At 40.4% G+C, this 22328-nt stretch overlaps 1 protein-coding gene across 10 annotated transcripts in view; it reads left to right on the top strand.

Moving 5' to 3' along the window:
• Window positions 1–19355, top strand: part of celf1 (cugbp, Elav-like family member 1) — a 32400-nt gene extending 13045 nt beyond the window's left edge. For 2 of the 10 annotated variants that reach the window (XM_076732034.1, XM_076731549.1), the window contains 13 exons: window positions 1929–2116; window positions 2300–2382; window positions 6118–6166; window positions 7386–7520; window positions 7839–7918; window positions 8159–8320; window positions 8463–8532; window positions 8818–8940; window positions 9289–9402; window positions 10128–10313; window positions 11883–11903; window positions 12865–13008; window positions 15009–16937. In XM_076732034.1, coding sequence (XP_076588149.1) covers window positions 1939–2116; window positions 2300–2382; window positions 6118–6166; window positions 7386–7520; window positions 7839–7918; window positions 8159–8320; window positions 8463–8532; window positions 8818–8940; window positions 9289–9402; window positions 10128–10313; window positions 11883–11903; window positions 12865–13008; window positions 15009–15136 — 1473 coding nt within the window. In that variant the 5' untranslated portion in view covers window positions 1929–1938 and the 3' untranslated portion in view covers window positions 15137–16937. Of the gene's footprint in view, window positions 1–1928; window positions 2117–2299; window positions 2383–6117; window positions 6167–7385; window positions 7521–7838; window positions 7919–8158; window positions 8327–8462; window positions 8533–8817; window positions 8941–9288; window positions 9403–10127; window positions 10314–11882; window positions 11904–12864; window positions 13009–15008; window positions 16938–19215 lie in introns of those variants that run through there. The other 8 variants (XM_076731289.1, XM_076731971.1, XM_076731375.1 and 5 more) reach the window with 7 other exon arrangements.
• Window positions 19356–22328: the final 2973 nt, after the last annotated feature.

Raw genomic sequence — 22328 nt, 5'->3', positions numbered from 1 at the left:
AGGCATGGATGACAAGACTGCTGTTAGGCTTATGTAGGTTATAGTTGTCCAGCTGTGAGTTTCTATCCATCAGCAGCAGAGAAAAGAATGAATGATGACACAGCTATTGTAAAAGGCATGCAGCCTTTCTCATCAGTGGTCTGAGGGCATTAGATAAACATTAATTAATCCAACAGTGTGTAAAGTTAGTCATTTGTTTTGTCAACAAGAAAATAAAGTATGGTTATTACAAACAGGTTTACGATGACTACAAAGGTCTTCTTTATCCTAGGGATGGTGCAAGACTTGCTTTCAGTCTGATAAATAGTAACCATAAACTGTACCAGTCCTGTTATGCATTTTTAGGACGTGGGCTGTCCATTCCTAAACGCTGAAATACGTTTAAGGGCAAATGCTGAAAGGGTTCCAGATATCGGTAGAAGTGCTGAAAGAAGGTGGTGTCATTTGAAGTTTAAGCGATACATGAGTGAAAGTGGCAGCTGAAGAATAAGAACGTCTAAATAAGGTATAAAAGAAATCAAAAAGCTGAAATGTTAATGCTTCAGTTTAAAAGTTTGAAATGTTTAAGTCTGGAGAACTTTGCAGTGACATTTTAACGAGCTTGTAGCTAAAGCTGAACGGACGTGGTTAAGTAGTACAAATCATCCAGAGTAATCTGGTGACAGCAGGCTGCCTTGGCTAAACTACATCAGACTGTGGCCACTGATTGATAGCAGTGGTGGAATTTACTCAAGTGCTGCACTTCAGTAAAAATTCAAGGTGCTTGTACTTGAGAGAGAGAGAGAGAAAATCTGGCATCCTATGGACCCATCAGACCAATATTTTATGTGCACATTTGTAACTGTATGCTGAAGGTTGCAGTGATTCACAATTTCTGAAAACCCCATTTTATTGACAGCTCTTCTTTATATTGCTGTTAGATACTGCTTACTCCTCTCTTTACTTACTGGCTGGAGGGGACTGCAAGTCATCAACAACTGCTGCTTTTAATAATTTTGAGGTTTGGACTGTTGGTTGGACAAAAAGACAAAAAAAACAACAAAAAAGAAAAAAAAGAATTGTTGTTCAGAATTTTTACTAACCAAGCAATCGATTAGAAGAGAATAACCTCCACTGAATCTCCAACATATGAATCCATAATGAAAATAATCAGTACTTGCAGTCCTACATAAAATAGTTGAAGATGCATCTAAACCTACTCCACCTAAACCAGCTACAACATGTAAAATCCTGCTTCTACATGAATGCATGAGAAATAATAATCTATGATATAATATAGAATGGTGTAACAGTCATAGGGGACATTTTTCTGCATCAACTCCTACTTTTGCTTTTGACAAATACAATTTAAATACACTTCAGAAACATTTTCAATGCAGGACTCCAGTACTTGTTAGTTAGATTGACTGAAAGGCATTTTTTTTTGATGATGATAAATAGATAAAATTACACCACGTTTATCTTAAATAATGAGCATACTGTCACTTTAGGGTTGCACACTCTGTATTTCCATGTTAAACAGTTCTTAAGGTGTACTGAAGTAGCAGATCACATGACATGGTTAAGCTGAGTCAGAAAATGTGGTAAATGCAGTTGCAAGAACAGTGTTTTCCACTCATATCTCATGAAACAAATGGGTGTCTGTATAATCTGTTCATGCAGTTTCAATCTGAAAAACAAAACAATGGGTTAGAGTTTTTTTCTTTCATTTTATGTGGATCAGCATCATAAATAAAGAACATGAAACACAGTCATACCATCACTCCTACATATGCATGTTTATTTCTCCTGCACAATTTTCACTGAAAAATCAGCTGTTTGACAAATTAACTCTGCATGCTGTTGTTGAACTGCTGCAGTTCTAATTATAGGAAATCAACATGTTTGTTTGCAGCCTCCATCTAAAGCGCTGCTGTTTGTCTTTGCAGTGGGAAGAAGATGAATGGGTCTTTGGACCACCCCGACCAACCAGATGTTGATGCCATTAAGATGTTTGTGGGACAGATTCCACGGTCCTGGTCTGAGGAGCAGCTTCGTGAGCTATTTGAACCTTATGGAGCAGTCTATGAGATTAATGTTCTCCGAGACCGCAGCCAGAATCCACCACAGAGCAAAGGTCAGCCTGGAGTAACGTAGTAATGCACACACACACACACACATAATACACACACAATAGTATTTTGTAGTCTAATTTGTAACACTTAAATTTCGCAGTTCAGCACGCTTTCCCTGTAGCATATGTATAATCTTGTAGTTGAGTATGGTGTGTGACATGTGTGTCTTTTTCGTTTCCTGCCAGGCTGCTGTTTTATAACATACTATACTCGCAAATCAGCCTTGGAAGCACAGAATGCTCTGCACAACATGAAGATTCTGCCAGGGGTAGGTGACAGACTTTAAGTGCCCTTTCAGTTCATGCTGGTTCATATGGAAACTTTGGCCCTCTGCTGCTTCATCGTAGAGCTAGGTTCAATTCTGGAGTGTGAACTAGACCAGACCATCAAAATACAGGGTTGTGTGTCTTCTGTGAATTGTGGGGGCAAGTAGGTCTGACCTTCGTGATCAAAGCACCAGTGGTTTTGGAAACTGCTTCTTCTTCTTCTTTGTCTTCTTCTTCCTCATCTTCATCTTCTCTGTCTTCTTCTTCCTCTTCTACCCCTTCTTCGTCTTCTTCCTGTTTGTCTTCTTCTTCGTCTTCTCCTTTTTCTTCTTCTTGTCAGGGGTTCACAAAACTAATGCATATATGACAAAAATTAGAAATGTCTAACAGGTGTTCAGTTGTTTCAAAACATGACTTACGTACAAGGCAGCTACTGAGCTGGTTCTGGGTTATTAGATTAGATTCAACTTTATTGTCATTGTCAGAGTGCAACACGAAGACAACGAAATGCAGTGCAGTTATAGAATAGACAATGGGATCACTTTGGTTGGACTCTGTAAATAGTTTGCACAGTGAAGCTGTTATGGTCCAGCAGGTGGCAGCAATGCAAGACTTATGGATGCGTACCACCATAAAACTCAACAGAAGAAGGAGACAGTAACATTTCAACAACAACAAAGAAACATCAAACCAAACCGGAGCAGAAGAAAAGGCATTTCTCTGAAGCGTTGCTATGGCTTGAATGAGTGCAACCAAATGCAGCCCAAGATATGACGCTAGCATCTACATCCAGCAGACACACGTGTGTTTTATACAGACTGAGAGAATTTCAATCATCCTTCATTTGATGAACACCAGATGAGTCAGGAGCTCATGAATGTGGCACAAGCTATTGCTAACAAACCAGCTAGTGAAGCTGATCCTGTGTCTTCCTGTGCTGAGGATTTTGCTTTATTGAAGTGGCTACGAGCGAGTATCACAGGTGTATATCATGTGGGGAGTTAAGTTGCAGTGCACTGCAACTTGATGGACACTCCAATAAGAGAATGGATGAGCTTAAACCAGCAGGAAAACTTGGTCCGAACACTAAGAACAAGCAATCCAGATTGTGACTGTAACATTAATAAGGTTGTTAAATTGTCTCTTCCACTGCCTTCGAGCAGTACAGTAAATTGTAAATTGGTCAAGTGATGGTGCTGTGGTAATTTTTCAGTTGTTAATGATGAAGAACTCCTCCTGGTGTAGGAACACTTGCCCCAAAATCAAAATATCAGTTGTGGTCTGATTGTGGTGATTCAGTTCTGGTGAAGTGTTTACAAATCTATGTTTCTTGTAAGATCAAAGCGACTTGACGTTTGTACTGAGGGTTAGCTCAGGGTCTAAAGAGGCTGGCCCTTGTCTGGATTTGCACATTCTGTTGAGAGCTAGGAGTTGAAGTGTGCTATGCTCAGTTGAGCCTGACTCTAGTTAAGCTGAACAGTTGATTTAAACAGACAGTAAGGATGATCCATCTCATGGCCTCACCGTGCTGACATGCTGCTCCACAGAGGACTTTAAGACTTCTGGCATTCTCACACTGTTCTCTATCTCTCTGCCTCTGTGGGGATTGTTAGCTTGCCTTTGCTTGCCTTTTCACCCCTCTCTATTCTGTCGTTTGACCTGGACAACAGTGTCCTCTAGTGAGGTTTTGGTCTTTATCTCCATGGTTACTGGTTCAACAATTTTAATCCCATAGCAAGTTGTTTAGCATTTTAACAGCAGAGGCTGTTCTCTCTGTCAAAGCTTGAGGGACACTGCAGATAAGTGAATTGCTTTAGAAGAGATTTGAAGAATAGAAGAACACTAAAGCCCCCCCCCCCCCCAAACAAAAATGTGTTTTGCTTATTGTTTCTTCACTTGGATGTTTGGGAAAGTTTCTCTGTGCTCACCTTAAATCTGGGTTTGAAGATATGTTTGTATGAGTGTGATTTGTGACATCACAACTTATGAGCCAGACAGTTCATTTTTTCAACAGTTATGACTTCAACAGGAAATGTGTGTGTGTACAGACTGTGCTTTCTTAGAGGATCACACAGGGCTGAACTAGGCTCTTACCTGCTAGAGTTAGGAGGCGAAAAAAAGGTCTCTGTGTTTTGTATTCGGGAATTTTTTGTCTTCTTTTAATTCCGCACAAACAGGAAAACATTTGTTCATTATTGCCCTTAACAGCAGACCAGAGTTTGTTGTGCTTAATGAGTAATACTCAGATTGTTTGTTCTATCTGCATGGACACAATAAGGATTGCAGTTGTCCATGAAGCTCATGAGAGACAGTTGTGTTTTACCAAAATGGTGCAGCCCTACTTCAGGCCCAGGTCAGTCCATGGATTACATTATGTGATGTTGGTGTAGTTAGAGCTGTGTTTGTGATCTGTTGGTGTGTCTGTCAGGTCGTTCTGTCTTTTCTGAGGCTCACTCAAATTAACTAATTTGGTCTCAGGAAGAACAAACTAGTACAATAAGGAAATACAGTGAAAGGAAAGGCTTCTGCCAATGCCTGATGAGCTGTATCGTGGATTAAATGCTGCACTTTTAAATTACAGTCGTCTTATAAACAGCGTGAATGTGATTTTACAAGAAAATGACTGCAGTTAAAAATCTGCCAAACGTGCATGTTTCACCTGTAATACACCTGCGCCCCCCAAAACACTCAGTAATCGCCTAATTTGACACAGTGACCATCTTTACAGACAAAAATGTCTTGGTGTCTGTGCCTATGGTAGAGCTGTCTTTAAATGTGTAATCAGCACGTGTTGTTTTTTCTGTGTATTTTATGGGGAATTGCACATTCAGTCTATATTTATTGGCTTTCAGTTCCATTCCTTTACCCTTAATCCACTCTCTTTTATGACGCAACAGAGCGTTCTGTTCTAGCTTTTCAATGTAATTGTGGGTGAATTCAAGGCTTGAGTGAAACTCTTTTATTTTATTGTGAAGTGATTGTGGGTGATATCTGTGTCCAGATTATTGTCTACGGACTGACATATGTTAATGTGTTGATGGTGTTTGGCACCTCTTGCCAGAATTTCTGTTACTGTGGATAATTAAGTGAGTAGAAGATGGACTGACCTACAGTCATGAAGTCATAAGGTTAAAGATGAAACATTCTTTCCAACATTTGAAACAAAATTAGTGAATCATTTTTTTTGGCTTGTTCACAATCATTGTTACAAAAAGGCCAAGTGATGCAGTTCTTAAGGCTTATAAATACTGTCACTCCTCAAGCCTTGTCCCGACAACCAGCAACCATTGGCTCCACTAAGCAGCTGCCTAGTGCAGGTCAAGCTGAGGAAAGAAAGCTTTCAGAAAACTGCTTGAAGGATTGTTAGAAAGGTAAATCAAAACCCCCCATTTGACTGTAAAAGACCTTCATGAAGATTTATCAGTCACTGGGGTGGTGGTGCACTGTACTACTGTGCAGCAGCACTCGACAAAAGTCAGTGTAAGACGTTTGCAAAGGAACATTTAAACGTGTGGATTGTGTATGTGTGTATGTGCATCTAGTGTAAAGACCATCTTTCAAAATGGCCGACTTGATACTGTGACTCTTTCTGCTATACCCCAACCATGATCCCACCTTCAGAAACTAGTATTATGGACATGGCATCTGTGCCAATATTACTGAAATGTATCATACAACTCAGATGTGCATTATGTCAGCGTTATGAATGCTGTTTTGTTATTTGTTGCCTTGTTCAGATGCACCACCCAATCCAGATGAAGCCAGCAGACAGTGAGAAAAACAATGGTAAGAATTTACAAGCATTTCCATCTGTCTTCTCTGTCCTTTGATGCGAATAGACATCTCTGCGCTTTCCCTTTCTAATCATAATGATAACCCCGATAAGGTCATAATTAGATAAGTAGTTCATGTAATTAGACTGAAACTGTTGACATCATTAATTACAACACTGTTGAAATGCCAAATTTGTGAGCTACACTGGTGCCATCCTGTGACTTAATGATGGTAGATTTGGGGAAGAGCTGCGACTCAGTAGGGAGGTAGATTAACACACTGCCATGCTTCAGTGACTCCCATCGTTGTTTGTGTCACACCAAAGGTTGCTCTCATCAGCCACTGTTTCATTACACTGAGATAATTTACTGGTTCAACTCAGGGTGCAGTCATTCAGGCATATGTGGTAATGAATGGGACAGAGGTTGTGGGTGTTTATTATGCCTGGATCAAACTACACGAACAGTCTGATTGTGAGACAGGTTTGTCGTGGATGACCAATTACCAGCGCCGTGGCCAATCGTGAATGACAATTGGGCGTCTATACCCGTGTAGTGTGACATACTAAACTCCCCTGGTGCAGTGTCCCCATGCTCCAGGACACCCCGACGAATGGGCTAGCAGAATTTTTTTGCCTATCTTCCACGACATGTTCCTGAGCGTTGATCAATCGGGCTCTCTCTCTGGAGCGCAGTCAGGACAAACATGACTTTTTTTCTTCATTTTCCTAATTTTTCAGTACACAAGACCACAGCATCACACACACAAGGCTTATGTCAGTTTGACTGACAGTTGCTTCACTGGCCTCCTCAATGACATTTGAACTCGTGCATGATAAAACATGCCCTGATTAGTTTGGGTCATGCATATAGTCTTATACTTACTTATAGTCTATAGGTGTGGCACTGTGTTCGTTGATCTGACATGGTGACTATTGTCGAAGACAAACTAAAAGTGTAGTCTGGTCCTGGCATTAGACATTAGATTGTTCTCCTTATTTAGATCTTAGTTCGTTTTTTTTTCTTATTCACTCTGCAACGTAAGCCTGGTCTTTCAAATGTATCCACAAGTGTGGACATATTATTCTGCTGAGAAAACAAACTGAACAAACCTTTATTGACTTAAGTTGTTGTAGAGCCACAAAAAACATATGTGCCTGTTGAATGTTGTATTGCACAATTTATCTTGACACAGAGCAGGTGTGTTTGATGTTGTGTTGTGTTGAATACAGCAGTGGAGGACAGGAAGCTGTTTATTGGAATGATCTCCAAGAAATGTAACGAGAATGACATCCGACTGATGTTCTCACCATATGGACAGATAGAGGAGTGCCGGATACTTCGAGGCCCTGATGGACTCAGTCGTGGTAAGGCATGCACACACACATGCATGCAAACATGCACATACACACACAACAGGCTAATTGATAATCAGGGCCCCACCATATAATGAACATGTCTTTGCACAGATTCTAATGAATTGATTTGCATTTAATTGGTGGCTTGATTCTTTTCTGGTTGCCTTTTTATACTTGATAGATATCTATTTAGATAGAGATTTCAATCTATCTATCCATCCAGTTGGACAAATACCTGGGTAAAGACTCTGATATGTTGACAAAATTGACTTTTTTTAGAGAAGTGAATCAATGTGAATCATGATACATTGTGTTTCTCACTTTCAGGTTGTGCATTTGTGACATTTACAGCAAGACAAATGGCCCAGTCAGCCATCAAGTCCATGCACCAGTCCCAGACCATGGAGGTGAGCTTCAGCTTTATGCTAGAAACAATATGTTATGTAATACTGTGATCTCAAAATTGGTGGATAATATCGTCTCTTCTATTGAAAGAAAAGCAGTTTAGCATCATTCAAATCAGCAGAGCTTTTTAAAACAATGTCAGTTATTTGACTTGCACTTAAGTTGCAAGTTAATTTATTTACATATTTATAGCAGTGCATTAAGATGTCAGAGCACAAAAGACTTCCTGCATCTGTGTGTAGGGTTGTTCATCACCCATCGTGGTGAAGTTTGCAGACACTCAGAAGGACAAGGAGCAGAAGCGCATGGCCCAGCAGCTGCAGCAGCAGATGCAGCAACTCAGTGCTGCTTCCATGTGGGGAAATCTAACTGGGCTCAACAGCCTTGGGCCACAGTACCTTGCAGTGAGTGTGTGTTTACAGGGCTTCTGTGTCCGTTTATGCAAAATGGAATGATTGGCCTATTGACAAAGCACTTTCAACAGTTGCAAATTTGCTGTCACTCCCACTTTAGCATATTGTTTCTCATATCTCCTCCTGGCTTTAGCTCTACTTACAGTTACTGCAGCAGTCAGCCTCGACAGGGAATGCGCTCAACAACCTGCACCCTGTTTCAGGTACACTGACATGCGTCCACTCATTTCACCATGAAGTATCATGCCATTATGTAGGATTAAGATTTTACTATGAGAATAAGTACGTGGCTGAATAATGATCTCAATCATGGCCTCTGAGTTCATGTCAAAATAGCTGAATCATCCCTCTGGATGCTGATGAAGTTTAAGGGTCCAGCCTCACACCCATTTGGCCAGCAAACTCTACTACATATTGTTTTTATATACAATAATGGTCAGAGGAGGAGGTGGGTGGAGTCTTGACCTTACCGTGTGTGTCTCTGTCAGGTCTTAATGCCATGCAGAACCTGGCTGCTTTAGCAGCAGCAGCAACTGCCACACAGGCCACGGCCACAGGCTCCAGCGCCATGACAACGTCTAGTAGCCCGCTAAGTGCACTAACAAGCTCAGGTAAAAACTGTCCCAGCAGTACTGTTTCATAGTTAGAGTCGGCATAGTCTCAGATTCTACTACCATTGTTAAACATTTGTACAACTTTATATAACCATATATACATATGTACTAACAATATAATTTATAAATAAACTATATAAATAGCCTCCAGGAATAGACACAATTGCAGTTATGGTTTTTCTGTGATTGCCTATATTTAATTGTTTTTATCATGAATTACAGCCTGTGTGAAAATGTTGGCATTGCTGAGCTCTGACACACAGAATGTAGCACTGTAACACAGCTTTGTCTAATATTTTGCAGCTGTGTTTATTAGATCATTAACAGTAAATATTCCCTGAGCAGGCTCCTCCCCTACCTCCAGCAGCAACTCATCAGTGAACCCCATGGCTTCTTTGGGGGCCCTGCAGTCTCTGGCTGCTGGTTCTGGAGCTGGTCTCAACATGGGCTCCCTGGCAGGTAACAACCCTAAGATGGACTAATTAGATTACTGTTTGGCAGAACGCATTGACATTGCCGTAAAGATTTGTAGGGCAGACAAGGTTGTCTTGACAGTGTGTCAATGTGAGCGGCCTCTAACTGCCATCAGGCATACCTGCCTACATTGCTGCTTTTGGTTTCTCATAGTTGCTGCTGCCAGTACTACAGCAAGTAATCATAGAGAGCCCTCCTGTTTGAGACAAAAGCAATACCTCACTCAGACTTCCTACAGGTGTTTAGAATTGTGTCGTTGTAACATGACAGTTTGTTGTAAGAGGTGGCTAGCTTCTACTGATTTTGACTCGATTTCACACAGTGTACTTTTCAGTAGGGGATCATTTGTAAATGAATACGCTGAGAGAGCACTTGATGTCCTGTAATTAAATCCCAGTTGTGTAATACCTGCATAATGTGCAGACTCAACACTATTTTATTCAGAAGGTATACCTTGTGACTGTATTTCGTTACAGTTTTCTTTTATTTAATTTGTTATGTAAAGCGTCTTCAGATATGCTTTCTGAATAAAGTTTATTACTGTTATTAAAGGCTTTAATTGACCATGTCTGTAAAATGAATACAGAGTGACACTGATCATGATTTACTTACTCACAGAATTACTGTGTTTTCTGGCTATTATTATATTTAGTTATATTCATCACTTTGAGTAATAAGAGCTTACCTTTTCACACATGTTTTTTCTTCAGGAATGGCAGCACTGAATGGCAGCCTTGGCTCTGGAGGTCTGTCTAATGGCTCAGGAAACACCATGGAGGCACTGAGCCAGGCCTACTCAGGCATCCAGCAGTACGCTGCTGCTGCCCTCCCCAGCCTGTACAACCAGAGCCTGCTGTCCCAGCAGAGCGTCTCAGCAGCAGGCAGCCAAAAGGAAGGTGGGTTTTGTGGGCTGGGAGTAGAAACAAGGAGATGACATGGGTAGTGGTGGATTGTACAGCAAGTGACTGGAGAGAATAAAGGGTTGTAAAGAGAGCAGGAGGAGCTGGGGGCTGTCTGTAACCAGGGGTGCACATAACTTTTTAAGTCAGGTACGCAGGCAGGTACCAAGAGATGGTATTTGGTACTCACCACATACATAGCATGGTCTTAATAAACACAGTGGTGTCTCCCTTATTGTCCTCCACTTCAGCTTCCTGTATGGTAGATGATGAAGATGCACCTCCCAGTCCAAGGTAGTCCCAAGTAAATTCTCGCTGTTGGATGCAGGCACAGTGTAAACTATTTCCTGCTTGGTTTTTGTCATGCTCTGATGTATCAAAGATCAGCCCCTAAAATTCAGTGGACATCAGCTTTGCTCTGAACTCCCCCCTGACAGTTTGTGCAGTGCTCTGCTTCATCAAGCACCTTGTGTTGCATTTTTATGTATGAAAGGTGCTATACAAATAAAGTTTGATTGATTGATTGATTGATCCATGCTCGGCCTTCACGTCAGCATGCATCTTCGACATTCACTCCTAGCTGCTTCTATAAAGCAAGACGGGACGTGCAGGTTCAGCCTCATGAAATGTTATGTAATAAAATGTGGCTCAGGAGGTAGAGCACTTGTCCACCTATCAGAAGGTCAGTGGTTTGATTCTTGGCCAAGGCAGTCCACGTGCCGAAGTATCCTTTGGCAAGATACTGAACCCCAATTAGCATTTATCAAACAATGGATGATAGAAATTCTTTGACACTGTAAAAAACAAACCTGTTGTGTCTCCTGGATGTGAATGCGAACAGCATATCTTGTCCCGCTTGTGAGTGCTCTGTTAACTTCAAGTCACGATCACTTAGGTTATACTTTCAGGTTCCGTTTGATGTTTTTACATAGATGATACAACACCAAAGTAGCCGGTTAATGTGTTAATGTTGCTTTTGGACGTCTCTCACTGTAGGTTACTTCACTGGGTCAAATGTGTTGACGAGAAACACATGTAGATGAGAAATGTGTATTGATGACCAATGACAGGTGCTGCCTGGTACACAAAAGCGTGTTTTGAAACAATTGGACATTATGTATTTCTGAATTTTGTCGCACGTGTACCTGCATGTCAGTTATGTGCGCCCCTGTATATAACTACTGTATGAGCATGCGTCAAAGTATTTCTTTCTTCAGTCCAGTTCAGTCCAATTTGCACTCAGAATGACCAAACAAAAACTTCAAGAGCTGCAGGCTTAAGTGTAAGTTGGATGACAGACTACTTTTCCTAATGTACCTTTTTTTCATACAATCTGACCTGTTTGGTAGGCTGTCATAGAATCCCTTCCTAGATAAAAAAAACAAAGCTAACAGTAAACGCAGGGTGGAAACACACTCAGTGTTTCACCCCTGACAGTTGTTCCACGGTATTTTGTGATACTTTGTTTTAAGTACTGTTGTGGTCAGGTTGGTAGAGATGTGTGTGCTGTGTGTTGATCTCACCTTCTGCTAAGGATTCTGTCTTGTTTTAAATTTGCTGCATCAGCCAGCGACAGTCGCAGCACCGGTAAGACGTCACCACCTTCTCTCAGACATGGCCTCCCAAAGTCATGTCAACAGCACCACTTTAAAACAAGCTCAAGTCCATAACAGAAGGCTTGTCCTTGTTTTGTGTTAATGTTAGCAATTGTTTGACTTCATTTTTAGTTTTTATTAAAGTCTTACTACAAAGCCCCCCGGGGGTCATGTGGTGGTTAGAAATATGAATATGGGAATTCTCATTGGCTGACCATGTGCATGGATTCAACATAACAACTAGTAGAGGGGCAAAAAATATGTTAAATCTCAATTGTGAAATAATAAAAACCATAACCACCTCTCCTGCTCTGGGACCAGAGTTTTAATGCAAATGAATTCATAAAAAAGTTGTTTTCATGTACATATCTTTATAAATAGTATTCTAAGTATTCTAATATAAATACTACGTTGACCAGCAGTTTTTGCCAAGGTGCTCAACTGCAGATAAAATCATTATTTTCTGATCGTGACATCGTCAAGGCAATCAGCAAAAACACAGGTTAATGATAGCAGCTGTGCCGTGACATTACTCACTCCTTTTTAAATAACTGTGCAGCCAGAAAAAGGTAGAAGCAACAAACTGCATCAAAGCATCTGCTACCACTGCTTTAAATGAGCTGCAGATGTGTGTTTATACTTGTAAAACAGCACAACTGCTGAAGAAGAGATGCCTTCAGCAATCCATGCACTCAGTTCAGCAGTCTGCATGCATGGGTTACACAGTTTGTTCCCTCACTTTATTAATCTGTTGACATGCATTTCCACATCAGTATTTATTTTATACCACATGAGCCTGGGGTGGTTGGGAGAGGAAGTTGCATTTGTTGAATACGCAATTTGAGCATGAAAATATTTTGAATAATTAGATAAATATCTTGAGTTATAAATTGTTAAAATATCACTGTGTGTAATGTTTGCATGTTTGGTAAAAGGGACTTATTGATTGGCAGGTCCAGAAGGTGCCAACTTGTTCATCTACCACCTGCCCCAGGAGTTTGGAGACCAGGACCTGCTCCAGATGTTTATGCCCTTTGGAAATGTCATCTCTGCTAAAGTCTTCATTGACAAACAGACAAACCTCAGCAAGTGTTTTGGTGAGTTCATGGAAACTATTGTATATAAGCCTTCTTATGATCAATGAAATATTTGAATCAGTCCCCCAGGATTTTGTAATACTTTATTAAAATTATTGCAATTGACTCAAAGGTTTTAAGGCCCTATTGTCATGGCAGAGCAAGCAGCACTCCGATTGTTTGGTATTTTCATGAAATTGGCTTCAGCTGTTTCACCTTTTGGTGCACAGGTTCATTCAGATGAAGCAGGCCAGAGCGAGTTATCTGTATTTTGGTGGAGACGGCCCAATTTCCACTTGGCGCGTAACGTCAGCAACGCGTATAACAGAGCTGATCGTTGTCATTGTAGTCCACTGGACATGTAGCGTCTCCATTTCAGAAGTGCCCGTACGCTCTGCTTTTAGGAGAATATATGCAGAGTCTATTTTTGACAGATGGAGCATCAACCTGCACAGAGCAGATCGAGCCAGACAGGAAATCAGACACAGGAACGATGTAGAGAATCTGATAAATTTTCAAAGTAAAACACCCTGTGCAAATTTCATTTCAAATTTTAATTTCAGTCAACAATAAACACACAAAGACAAAAAAAGAAACCATTTAACAATGAAGTCTACTTGCCCATGGAAGAAGCACAAAAACCAAGGGAAAAAAAAGACCAAATAAACACCATCTGAGCAAATGAGCAAAGCTCAGTGGGCAAACTGTTCTGCTTCTGAAATGCAGCCGATGCGGATTGGAGACAGCGCAGGACGGAGCACATTTGCGTTGCATAAGCAACTTCACGAATACATGCCCAGTGGAAATCCAGGGTTAGATGTTGGATCGAGAATAGTTGTCTCAGAACCAACATCTGTTTTTGGCACAAAGTCAATCCGACACCCTTAGCAACAGTGGACTATTCCTTCAAAATTAAGTGAAGTATTTCAATGAAACACAGCAGCAGTGTTGAAATTGTCTTTTAAAAAAGTTTGTGTTTAAAGGTGCAGTGTGTAAGATATTACCCGAATTTTCGTGAGATGACACAAAAAGCAACATGAAAAAACAGTTTCCCACATCAAAGCTACTACTCTGGTTATTTAGTTGGCTTCGAATGAAGCTTAATGTTCACACAGTTTCTGTTGATGATCCCTCAGTGTTAAACACTCCAACATTACTGCAGTATGTGAGCCTAAAAGAGGTGTAACTAGCCACATTAGCCACAGAACATGCTAACACCAATTTCAACAGGCTTTCAGTGTATGTGATGGGACATAATCCACAGCCCCAAATCAACAGTATATTCCAAAGTTGATCTGAAGCTGATATGATGTGAAATCATTAGGACCAGCAAAACTGGCCTGAAGATACTTACCACTTGGTCCTTGTCAGTAGGGATGTGGGAGGAGAGAGAGGGAGTGAAAGAAAGAGAGAGAGAGAGAGAGAGAGAGAGAGAGAGAGAGAGAGAGAGGTTCCCATGGTCACAGTACAGACAGAGAAACAAAAGGAAAACTGACATGTTTCTGTGTTTGGAAGTGGTGGAGGGATGATACCAAAAACCAAGTCAGACTGCTGAAGCCTCACACTGTATTAATGTCAGCTAAAGTTTAAAATGTGTATTTGCACAGAATGAGAACTGTCAACCCCCCCCCCCCCCCATATCATTTACACTGAAAGTGTTTGAAGAAGGGATCTCTTTAGGGCCTGTGTGGACAAGAGGAATGAGTTATGATAAAGATGAGGAATAATAAATGATGAGGAATGACTGAGTTGTTTTTGGATGGATCTTCAAAAAAAAAAAAAAAAAAGTGAACATATCCTTTAATGCAGGAACTAGTGGTGATTGGTTACATTCAGCATTCTTGTGATTTGACCATTGTTGGTTATTGTTGGAGGACTGGGCAGAATTCCATGCTCTTGTAATAATATAATGATTGGTTTAGTTTCTAATAATTCTTGCCATTGCGAGATTACAAATTCCTTGAGTGACTATTTGAAGATGTCCTCTTTTACCATTCTGAGTGTTTGTATTTCTCTTTCAGGCTTTGTGAGCTATGACAACCCCGTGTCATCACAGGCAGCCATCCAGTCAATGAATGGCTTCCAGATCGGTATGAAGAGGCTGAAGGTGCAGCTGAAGCGCTCAAAGAATGACAGCAAGCCCTATTGAAGGTGCTGAGGCACTGCAGACTTAGTTAGGCAGGGTGGTGTTATGGTAAGTGGAGTATGAATAAGCAACTAAGACTGGTCCACTCAGAAACTTGTCTGTGCATTACAGGGTGGTATCTGCTGTGCTGCGTCTCCTGGTCATGATAACATGTCCAGGCAAAAAGACACATGAAGCTACATGCAAGATTTTTCAGGCTAGACTGGATTCTTCCTGTGTTATGTTGTGGTTTATGCACTTTGTTTTCCTTTTAACAAATAAGAAAAACAGGTGTATTTTCTTTTAAGTTGAAATGTTATCAGTTTGCTGTGGTACATAATACACATATGAGTTGATTGTTAGGATGTGTTGCTCATTGACAGTCAGGTGCCAAATCCATCTGTTTTAACTTCCTGTTTACCTTCCCCTGCACCACCCAGACCCAGCAGAAACCTTCTGAACAGACAGCACTACATTTGATTAGAGAACAAATCATTACTAGGTTTTCTTCTACATTTTCAAAAACCAAAATGTGTGGGTTTCCCCTAATTATGCATTAGACATTTGTATTATCTCTTGAGATGGAGACAATGTATGTGATATCCACCTAAATTAGTCGTAAGGCTTATGGTAAGGCACAGAAGGAGGAGCTCCACCAAAACACGTAGATGGCATTTAGACATATTTGTCCTCATCCTGCAGGAGGCAGCGAGGAGCTGCTGCACTCAGATGCTTGTTAACTGGACTGCCACCTGTCTGAGTTACATCTAAGATGACACAATGTTGTTTGACTTGTTGTCTGGGTGTAGCGTCAGTTGCATGGCTTACACTCATCCAGTGGCCTCAGGTGGGTGGCGACACTTTTGCACGTGGGTCATTTTGTATACAAGCATTGGCTGGAATTCATTTCTGTATGACATTAATTATTTGCATGCAGATCTTTGCATTTAATGTATTTTCTTTATCTGGAGGTTAGTAAGACACATTTCCAACGCAGCTGAAATTGCATGTAGTGAAGTAGTTGTGAAGTGTAGACTTTTCCAGAAGATGTTTTGGTGGTGCTCCTCGTGTGCTTCTGCACTGTGAGTGACAGGTTGGCCTGATGTGGCTGTGAAGACTGAACTGTCGTCAGAACTGTCAGATGTAGCTAGCAATACTGTGAAATTTGGCAATAAAAACAAACATCATAGGCTTGATCCACTCAACCGAACATCCAAAAGTCTGTTTAACACAGATGTAATGCTTTGTATAAATACATTTTATGGTTTTAGTTAAGTTTCTACCTTGAATCCAGGTGTTTTGTAAAAAAAAAAATCATCAACATCCCTCAGCTACTGTCCTGCTAGCTCGCGGCTAGCTAATCTATAGAGGGCTACACCGCTATGTCTCTCACTGAATATCTTCTGTGATCGGAAAACTCATATAAATGTCAAATTGCTCGAGAAAAAACCTGTTAGTTGCTTAGACTTGCAAGAATGTGTTTTTTATAGAACTAGGAAGCAAGACAATTGTTGATGTATATTTAAACTATTATGCCTTTTCTATTTTTATATAGGTTTTATACTTCCCCTGTGTGTTGGGGAACTATTTATTGCCTAAATTATTTATCTGAATTGAAATTATTTTGAAAAACAAATGTAAAGTCCAATAACTCCATTTGATCTCCTGGTGTGTGTCCTCTCCTTGCCTGTTGAGCATTGTTTCCTTTTGGTGATGTGTACTACGTGTCATGTGGCATGGACTGTGTGTAGGATCCATCAGTGCTGCTACGGACTTCATAGAATCCCTCTCTGTTATACATGCCTTCATCTGAATAAATCACTCATTTTCCAAAAACACAGGGAGCATAGTTTATTCTAAAAGTCCCTTTCAACATGTGCCTGTTGGTCCTGTCTCTCTGTGGTCGTGTGTTGTCGATAACGTTACACCAGGCAAAGTCCGAGGTGTAATTCTAGTAGTAGAACTAGTTTTGAAACTGTTTCCAGGGCCAAGTCCAAAGATGGAGTCGAGCTATGAGTGACGTGAGTGTGCTCAGAGAGTCTCAGTGCTGCAGGGTCATTCGTGTCAAAGCAGATGAAGGTCACCATGTTTTATGAAAAGCTGTCCCATTTACTTAGTATTATGTCAGCACTCGAGGTTTCTTGGTATATTGTATCCCAAAGCGTTCTTGCTGTTGCACAGAGATCATGAGTATTGTATCAGGGACTTTGTAGTCGTAGCTGATGCAGCTGTGTTGTGATTCAAGACCACCGTTTGTCAAGTGTTGTTTAATAGTGGAAAGGTCTTCACATGAACTGGAAGAACTACTGAATAATGGAAGCCAGTGAACTTCATTGTCTGTTGTTATTAGCAGTCAGGATATGCAGTAAATTGCTGTTCCACACTGATACATTTACTATGAAGCTGGTACTTTGTAGGTCTGTTATGTGTTGAAGTGAAATACTATGACAGGTACTGTGAGCCCATCTAGGAACTTGGCTGAGTTTACAACTGCTATTTACACTTTTTTCAGCCATTTGAGGTACATTTTCTAACTTAATGAGGGTCGCTTACGTTCACTTTCAGTTTTTGTCCCTTTGTGGGTAGAGCATCTCATCTTCAGAGGACGTTAACTCTTCATAGGACGCTTCTTTTGCTCGCAGCAGAGGTCAGTAGTTTGCCAGTCACAGCTCCTGTTACTTCTCTGTGGACTTGACCTCGTTTCATTTGTACCGGGGAACACTCTGTATGCATGTCTTCAACAGAAAGAGACAGATTTTAAAGACCCAAGTCAAAAAGTCAATGAAAAGATGACTGTGTTTGTTCATCTCTTAACACTTTCTCGCTTCCCTACGAGCATTTTTGTTTGTTTGTTTTTACAACAACGTGTCCTATGGCACAGGGGAATAATATACCTCAGGCTTTGAATACATACACACTACTTATCAGTAGGATTAGGTCATTGTTTGTTTGGGATTTATCCTTTTAGATTGTGGGTAAAGTGTCAGAAATAAGCAGGAGGCATATGAACTGTCAGATGAAATATCAAAACAACCCTGTGTAAATGGAAAGACAAAAATCTGAACTACAAATCACTGATAATTTATACTTTTACTCTTCATTTTCAGATGCATGCTGTGTAGTTTCAGGTGTGTTTTTCCTTCTGTTCAAGGCAGCCTTTAATTTCTGTTTATTTCTTTATGGCATGAAAATCAAATAGCAAACTGTAGAAACTTACAAGAATGGTCTAATCCATCAAGAGTGAATTTCACTGTGCAGTGAAGCAAAGCAGATTTTTCAAATCTGCAGTAAAACTGCGTTTCCAGATTTCGATAATGTAACTGAAGAAAAAAAAACTGGTGATTGTTCACAGTGACACACTGCACAACCCGCACAATTTCAAGAGTCTGCTGAAAGATTTTCATATCTATCCTTCACAGAAATGAGTGGAAACTAGCGACTGCCTGGAACGGTAGTAAAATCCTCCACATCCAGAAATCTAAAGCACAACAGCATGATTTGCACAATGGTTAGCTGTGATGTTAAATGTTGTCTGCTTTGTAGTAAATGGGACAAAACATGTAAAACTTCTGTTATGGTACTGTAACACCTTTTTGAGAATCATTTGCCAAATCCACTGAAGATTCAGTCATTTGAAGTAGCATGTAGTGTGGAACTTTTTTACTTATTCTTTTTCAATTGCATAATTTAATTGCCAGTCAACCATTTCTAATAATTGTCGACAACAGATCAGTATAAAAACGTCATTATTGCAGTGGCACTCTCCAGCCTTCATGTGAGATTAGCCGTGTTTAGATAGTGTGCTGGACTGGAGATGCTGTTCCAGAGTTCTGGAGGCCTGATGTGTCCTGTCACTGATTCTGTGCTGGCGTTTTATTTAGGCTGTCATATGTGTTTGTCGCTGTTGTCGTCATCCACCTCAGTTGAAGGTCGCATGTGGCTCATCCTCACTCTGTCCCTGACACTGACTGTTGAGTGTTTAGACTGTAATCAACCCCACACAGATGATCATTCTTGGTTTCTTTTCTCTCTCCTGTCTGTGTTCCATTGCTGTTTAACCTAGGTTTGTCTCCCTGTTGTGTTTTTCTTTTTGTTTTTTCTAGATCTCTTCCTGTTTGCCCTAGCATGTTGATGTGGCGTCACAGTTCATCGTCCAGTCCTTGTCTTCTGCGCTTCTCTGATGCTTCCAAATTCACCTTTGACCTTGTGTTTGACATTTATTACTAGGAGGTTTTGTTTTGCTGTTTCCCATATGTCCTCTGTGCTGCCAACAGGGGCACTAGAAAGACTGCCACTGAACATGTTTAAAAGTTCCATCAGAATTATTACAAGTGAAAAGAGACTCTATTTTTCTAGACCTGAGTAACATGACCACTAGATTTTTGCAAAATCAGCCTGACACGAGTCTGACCTTTACCTTTTCTTTTTATCTCCTGTGTTGTGGAGCAGTCCTCCCAGTGCCCCCATCCTCTGGTTTTGTGTGTTTTTGGTGTGAAAGCAGCTAACCTGTCTTTAGGCGATGTTGTGTGTGAGTGTTGGTGTGTGTCGCCTAAGGTAGAAAAACTTTTCAAACAAGTTAGTGATCATGTGTTGTTGGACATTTGTAATTTAATGCTAGGCTAGTTAAGGGTTCACCCTTGAGAGTTCCCATGTGAGTGGTGTAATGAAGAGGTAACATTTATTGTCAGTGTAAAAATCAGTTTTTACTTTAAGCCTGTTGGCTCACCACCGCAAGCACATGATGCTGTTCTGCTCTTTTTTTGTGTGGAGAATCAGATTCAGAAGACTTTTGTCACAGTATATTTAGTATGGATGTTTTTTTTTTTTTTTAATATCTGCACTGAAATTCTTTGCAAAATGTGATCTAGTTTGTGTTAAGTTAAACTGATGAATAAACTGGTGCCAAATGTTTTGCACAATCAGTATTTTCCCTTTTTATTGGACTTGCCTCACTGGTCAGATTAGCTGTAGGGGCAGGGGTTGGTTGGTGTGGCAGGTGGTATCATGTACAGCACGTTTTACTGAAGAACTGACTCCGGCTTGATTTAAAGTTGACTGGCTGCAACTTGAAATTCATTTTGTGTGGAACTGCATGGACCCAAAGTGCTCACAGAGCAATATGAAATACAAGTGGTCTGCTTATAAGCAGTGGTGTGTATACTCTTTGTGTGTATTCATTGAATATAATCCAGAAACTTTGCAGACCCACACTTATTTAGGCTGCAGCCTGTTTCCCTGACCAGTGTACCACCGCTGTGACTTCTGCCATTCACCCATGATCTCCTCCTGAGTGAATCCAACTTTATTTTACATCTCCTGTATATTCCCACAGTGTCCTCGACACAAACTGAAATGTAACTGCAAAAATTCATCTGACGGTTCTTGGAGAGAACTGTGTACCTTGGTACAAATTAAGGAGGAAATAAAGACATTTTGAATCAGTTAATTCCTGTTCATTGCTAGCGTGACCCACAGAGTCTTTTATCAGTGCACAGCATGCAAAAATCTGAAAGTTATATCCAGGCAACAGAACGATTCAACATACATGCAGTATACAATTCCCAATAACAGATCGTGTCCTGAGAATTACACGATTCTGGCTGACTTTTTTGTCAAATAAACTCTTCTTTGACAAGTTAGTAATATTTTAACAAGTCTCCAACATGGTTCAGCATGGCTCTACCTGTAAAGCACTAATCAGTGGCCCAAATTTACACAGAAGGACCAATCAGGTTCTGCTTCTTTACCGCATCGCCCCAGTGCTCTGACTGAGGTTAAAATGTCAGTTGATGATTTTATAGAAGACATTGCAAATGACACAGCTTATCTAGGGAAAAAGAAGATGCAAGTTCAGGGTGAGAACAGAGCCTGGAAAAGAACAGAGGAGCAGCGAAAGATAGTAGCTTAAAGGAAAGATGATCCAAATAACAAAAGTAGAAATAACTTCAACACGATTGAGCAGACACTTTCAAGTAAACAGTTTTCAGCAGTGCCATGGAAGCATTTAAGCTGATACCATAAAAAGAGGAATGGTTTCATACTCAGCTCTAGTTTTGTCCATTTAACAGCAAGCTGTGCACCATCAGCCTGTTTCCATAGGCTGTAAAAGTCAAAGTGGAGATACTTGGAACTTCCTTGACTTAGCTCATCCATGGTGTCTGTTTTAATAGTTCTGTGAGTTATGATGTTTAAAGCACAGCAAACACTCATTCAGTTCCTGTAACTGCATTCCATAGTGGTAACACCACATCAATGACAGCAGAAGCAGCCAAGATCTTCGTTAGTTGATTGCATAACTGAAGCACATCTGTCTCAACAAGTTAACTTTACCACCAACTACAGAGGCCTGGAATGGACATATACAGAAATGTTACAAATGATTCAGGGAGGGAAAAAATCTTATGCAATCCAGTGAACCTCTTTGTTTTCCAAAGGTCTATTGTGCTAGTGTTCCTCCAGCTGCAAGGATTCTGGTCAGACAAACTGTACATTAAAAGCCTCCAGACACAAACATGTAGAAAAAAAAACTGCAGACCCTCAACTGTAACTCTTCTGTACATGACTGACATCCTGAGCCTGTCCACTGTAAAACTCCTGTTCTTAATGATGATGTGTCCAGATACTCTCTCTGACCTGCACTTTATCCTCACACTGATATTTGACCTGAACTTGTGTTAAAAAAGATGGGCAGACCCTCCATATCAGCCATACATTGTAATGATAACATTTAGCCAAAAGTGTACATTTAATTTGTAATTGATGGTAAAACTGTTTATTTCGTGTCTCAGCAGAGGGTCTTATTGGATTATGCTCCAGTCAGCCTGTTCCATGTGGCCTCCACACTTTAAATGACACATATTGTAGTATTTTTGATTTCTGCTTTCATTTTGCATGAAGTTGAAATACCACATTGCAGTTGTTACTGTTACACATCATTTTTTTTCTTTTTTTTTTTCCATTTAGAAGGCCCAAGACATATCCAAGGTTTTTTTTTTTTTTTTTTGCAGGCAGAATGCATATTGATTATCATATGAACCACTCCATTGCTGTTTCCTAGATTTTCTAGACAGGTCTGTGTGTAAACTCTTGTGAGAGAATTCAGAAGTTTAAAAGTCTTTGAACGGCTTTGGAAAATGATGAGAACTAATAAAGTGCACTTGATTTGTAATAAAGGAGGTAAAATAGGCTGATATGGCCCTTTAATTCAGTAATTAAA

Source organism: Chaetodon auriga, chromosome 1 (assembly GCF_051107435.1).
Source record: "Chaetodon auriga isolate fChaAug3 chromosome 1, fChaAug3.hap1, whole genome shotgun sequence".
Classification (NCBI taxonomy): domain Eukaryota; kingdom Metazoa; phylum Chordata; class Actinopteri; order Chaetodontiformes; family Chaetodontidae; genus Chaetodon; species Chaetodon auriga.
Note: the sequence above shows the minus strand (reverse complement) of the source record. Positions and strands in the feature narration are given on the sequence as shown.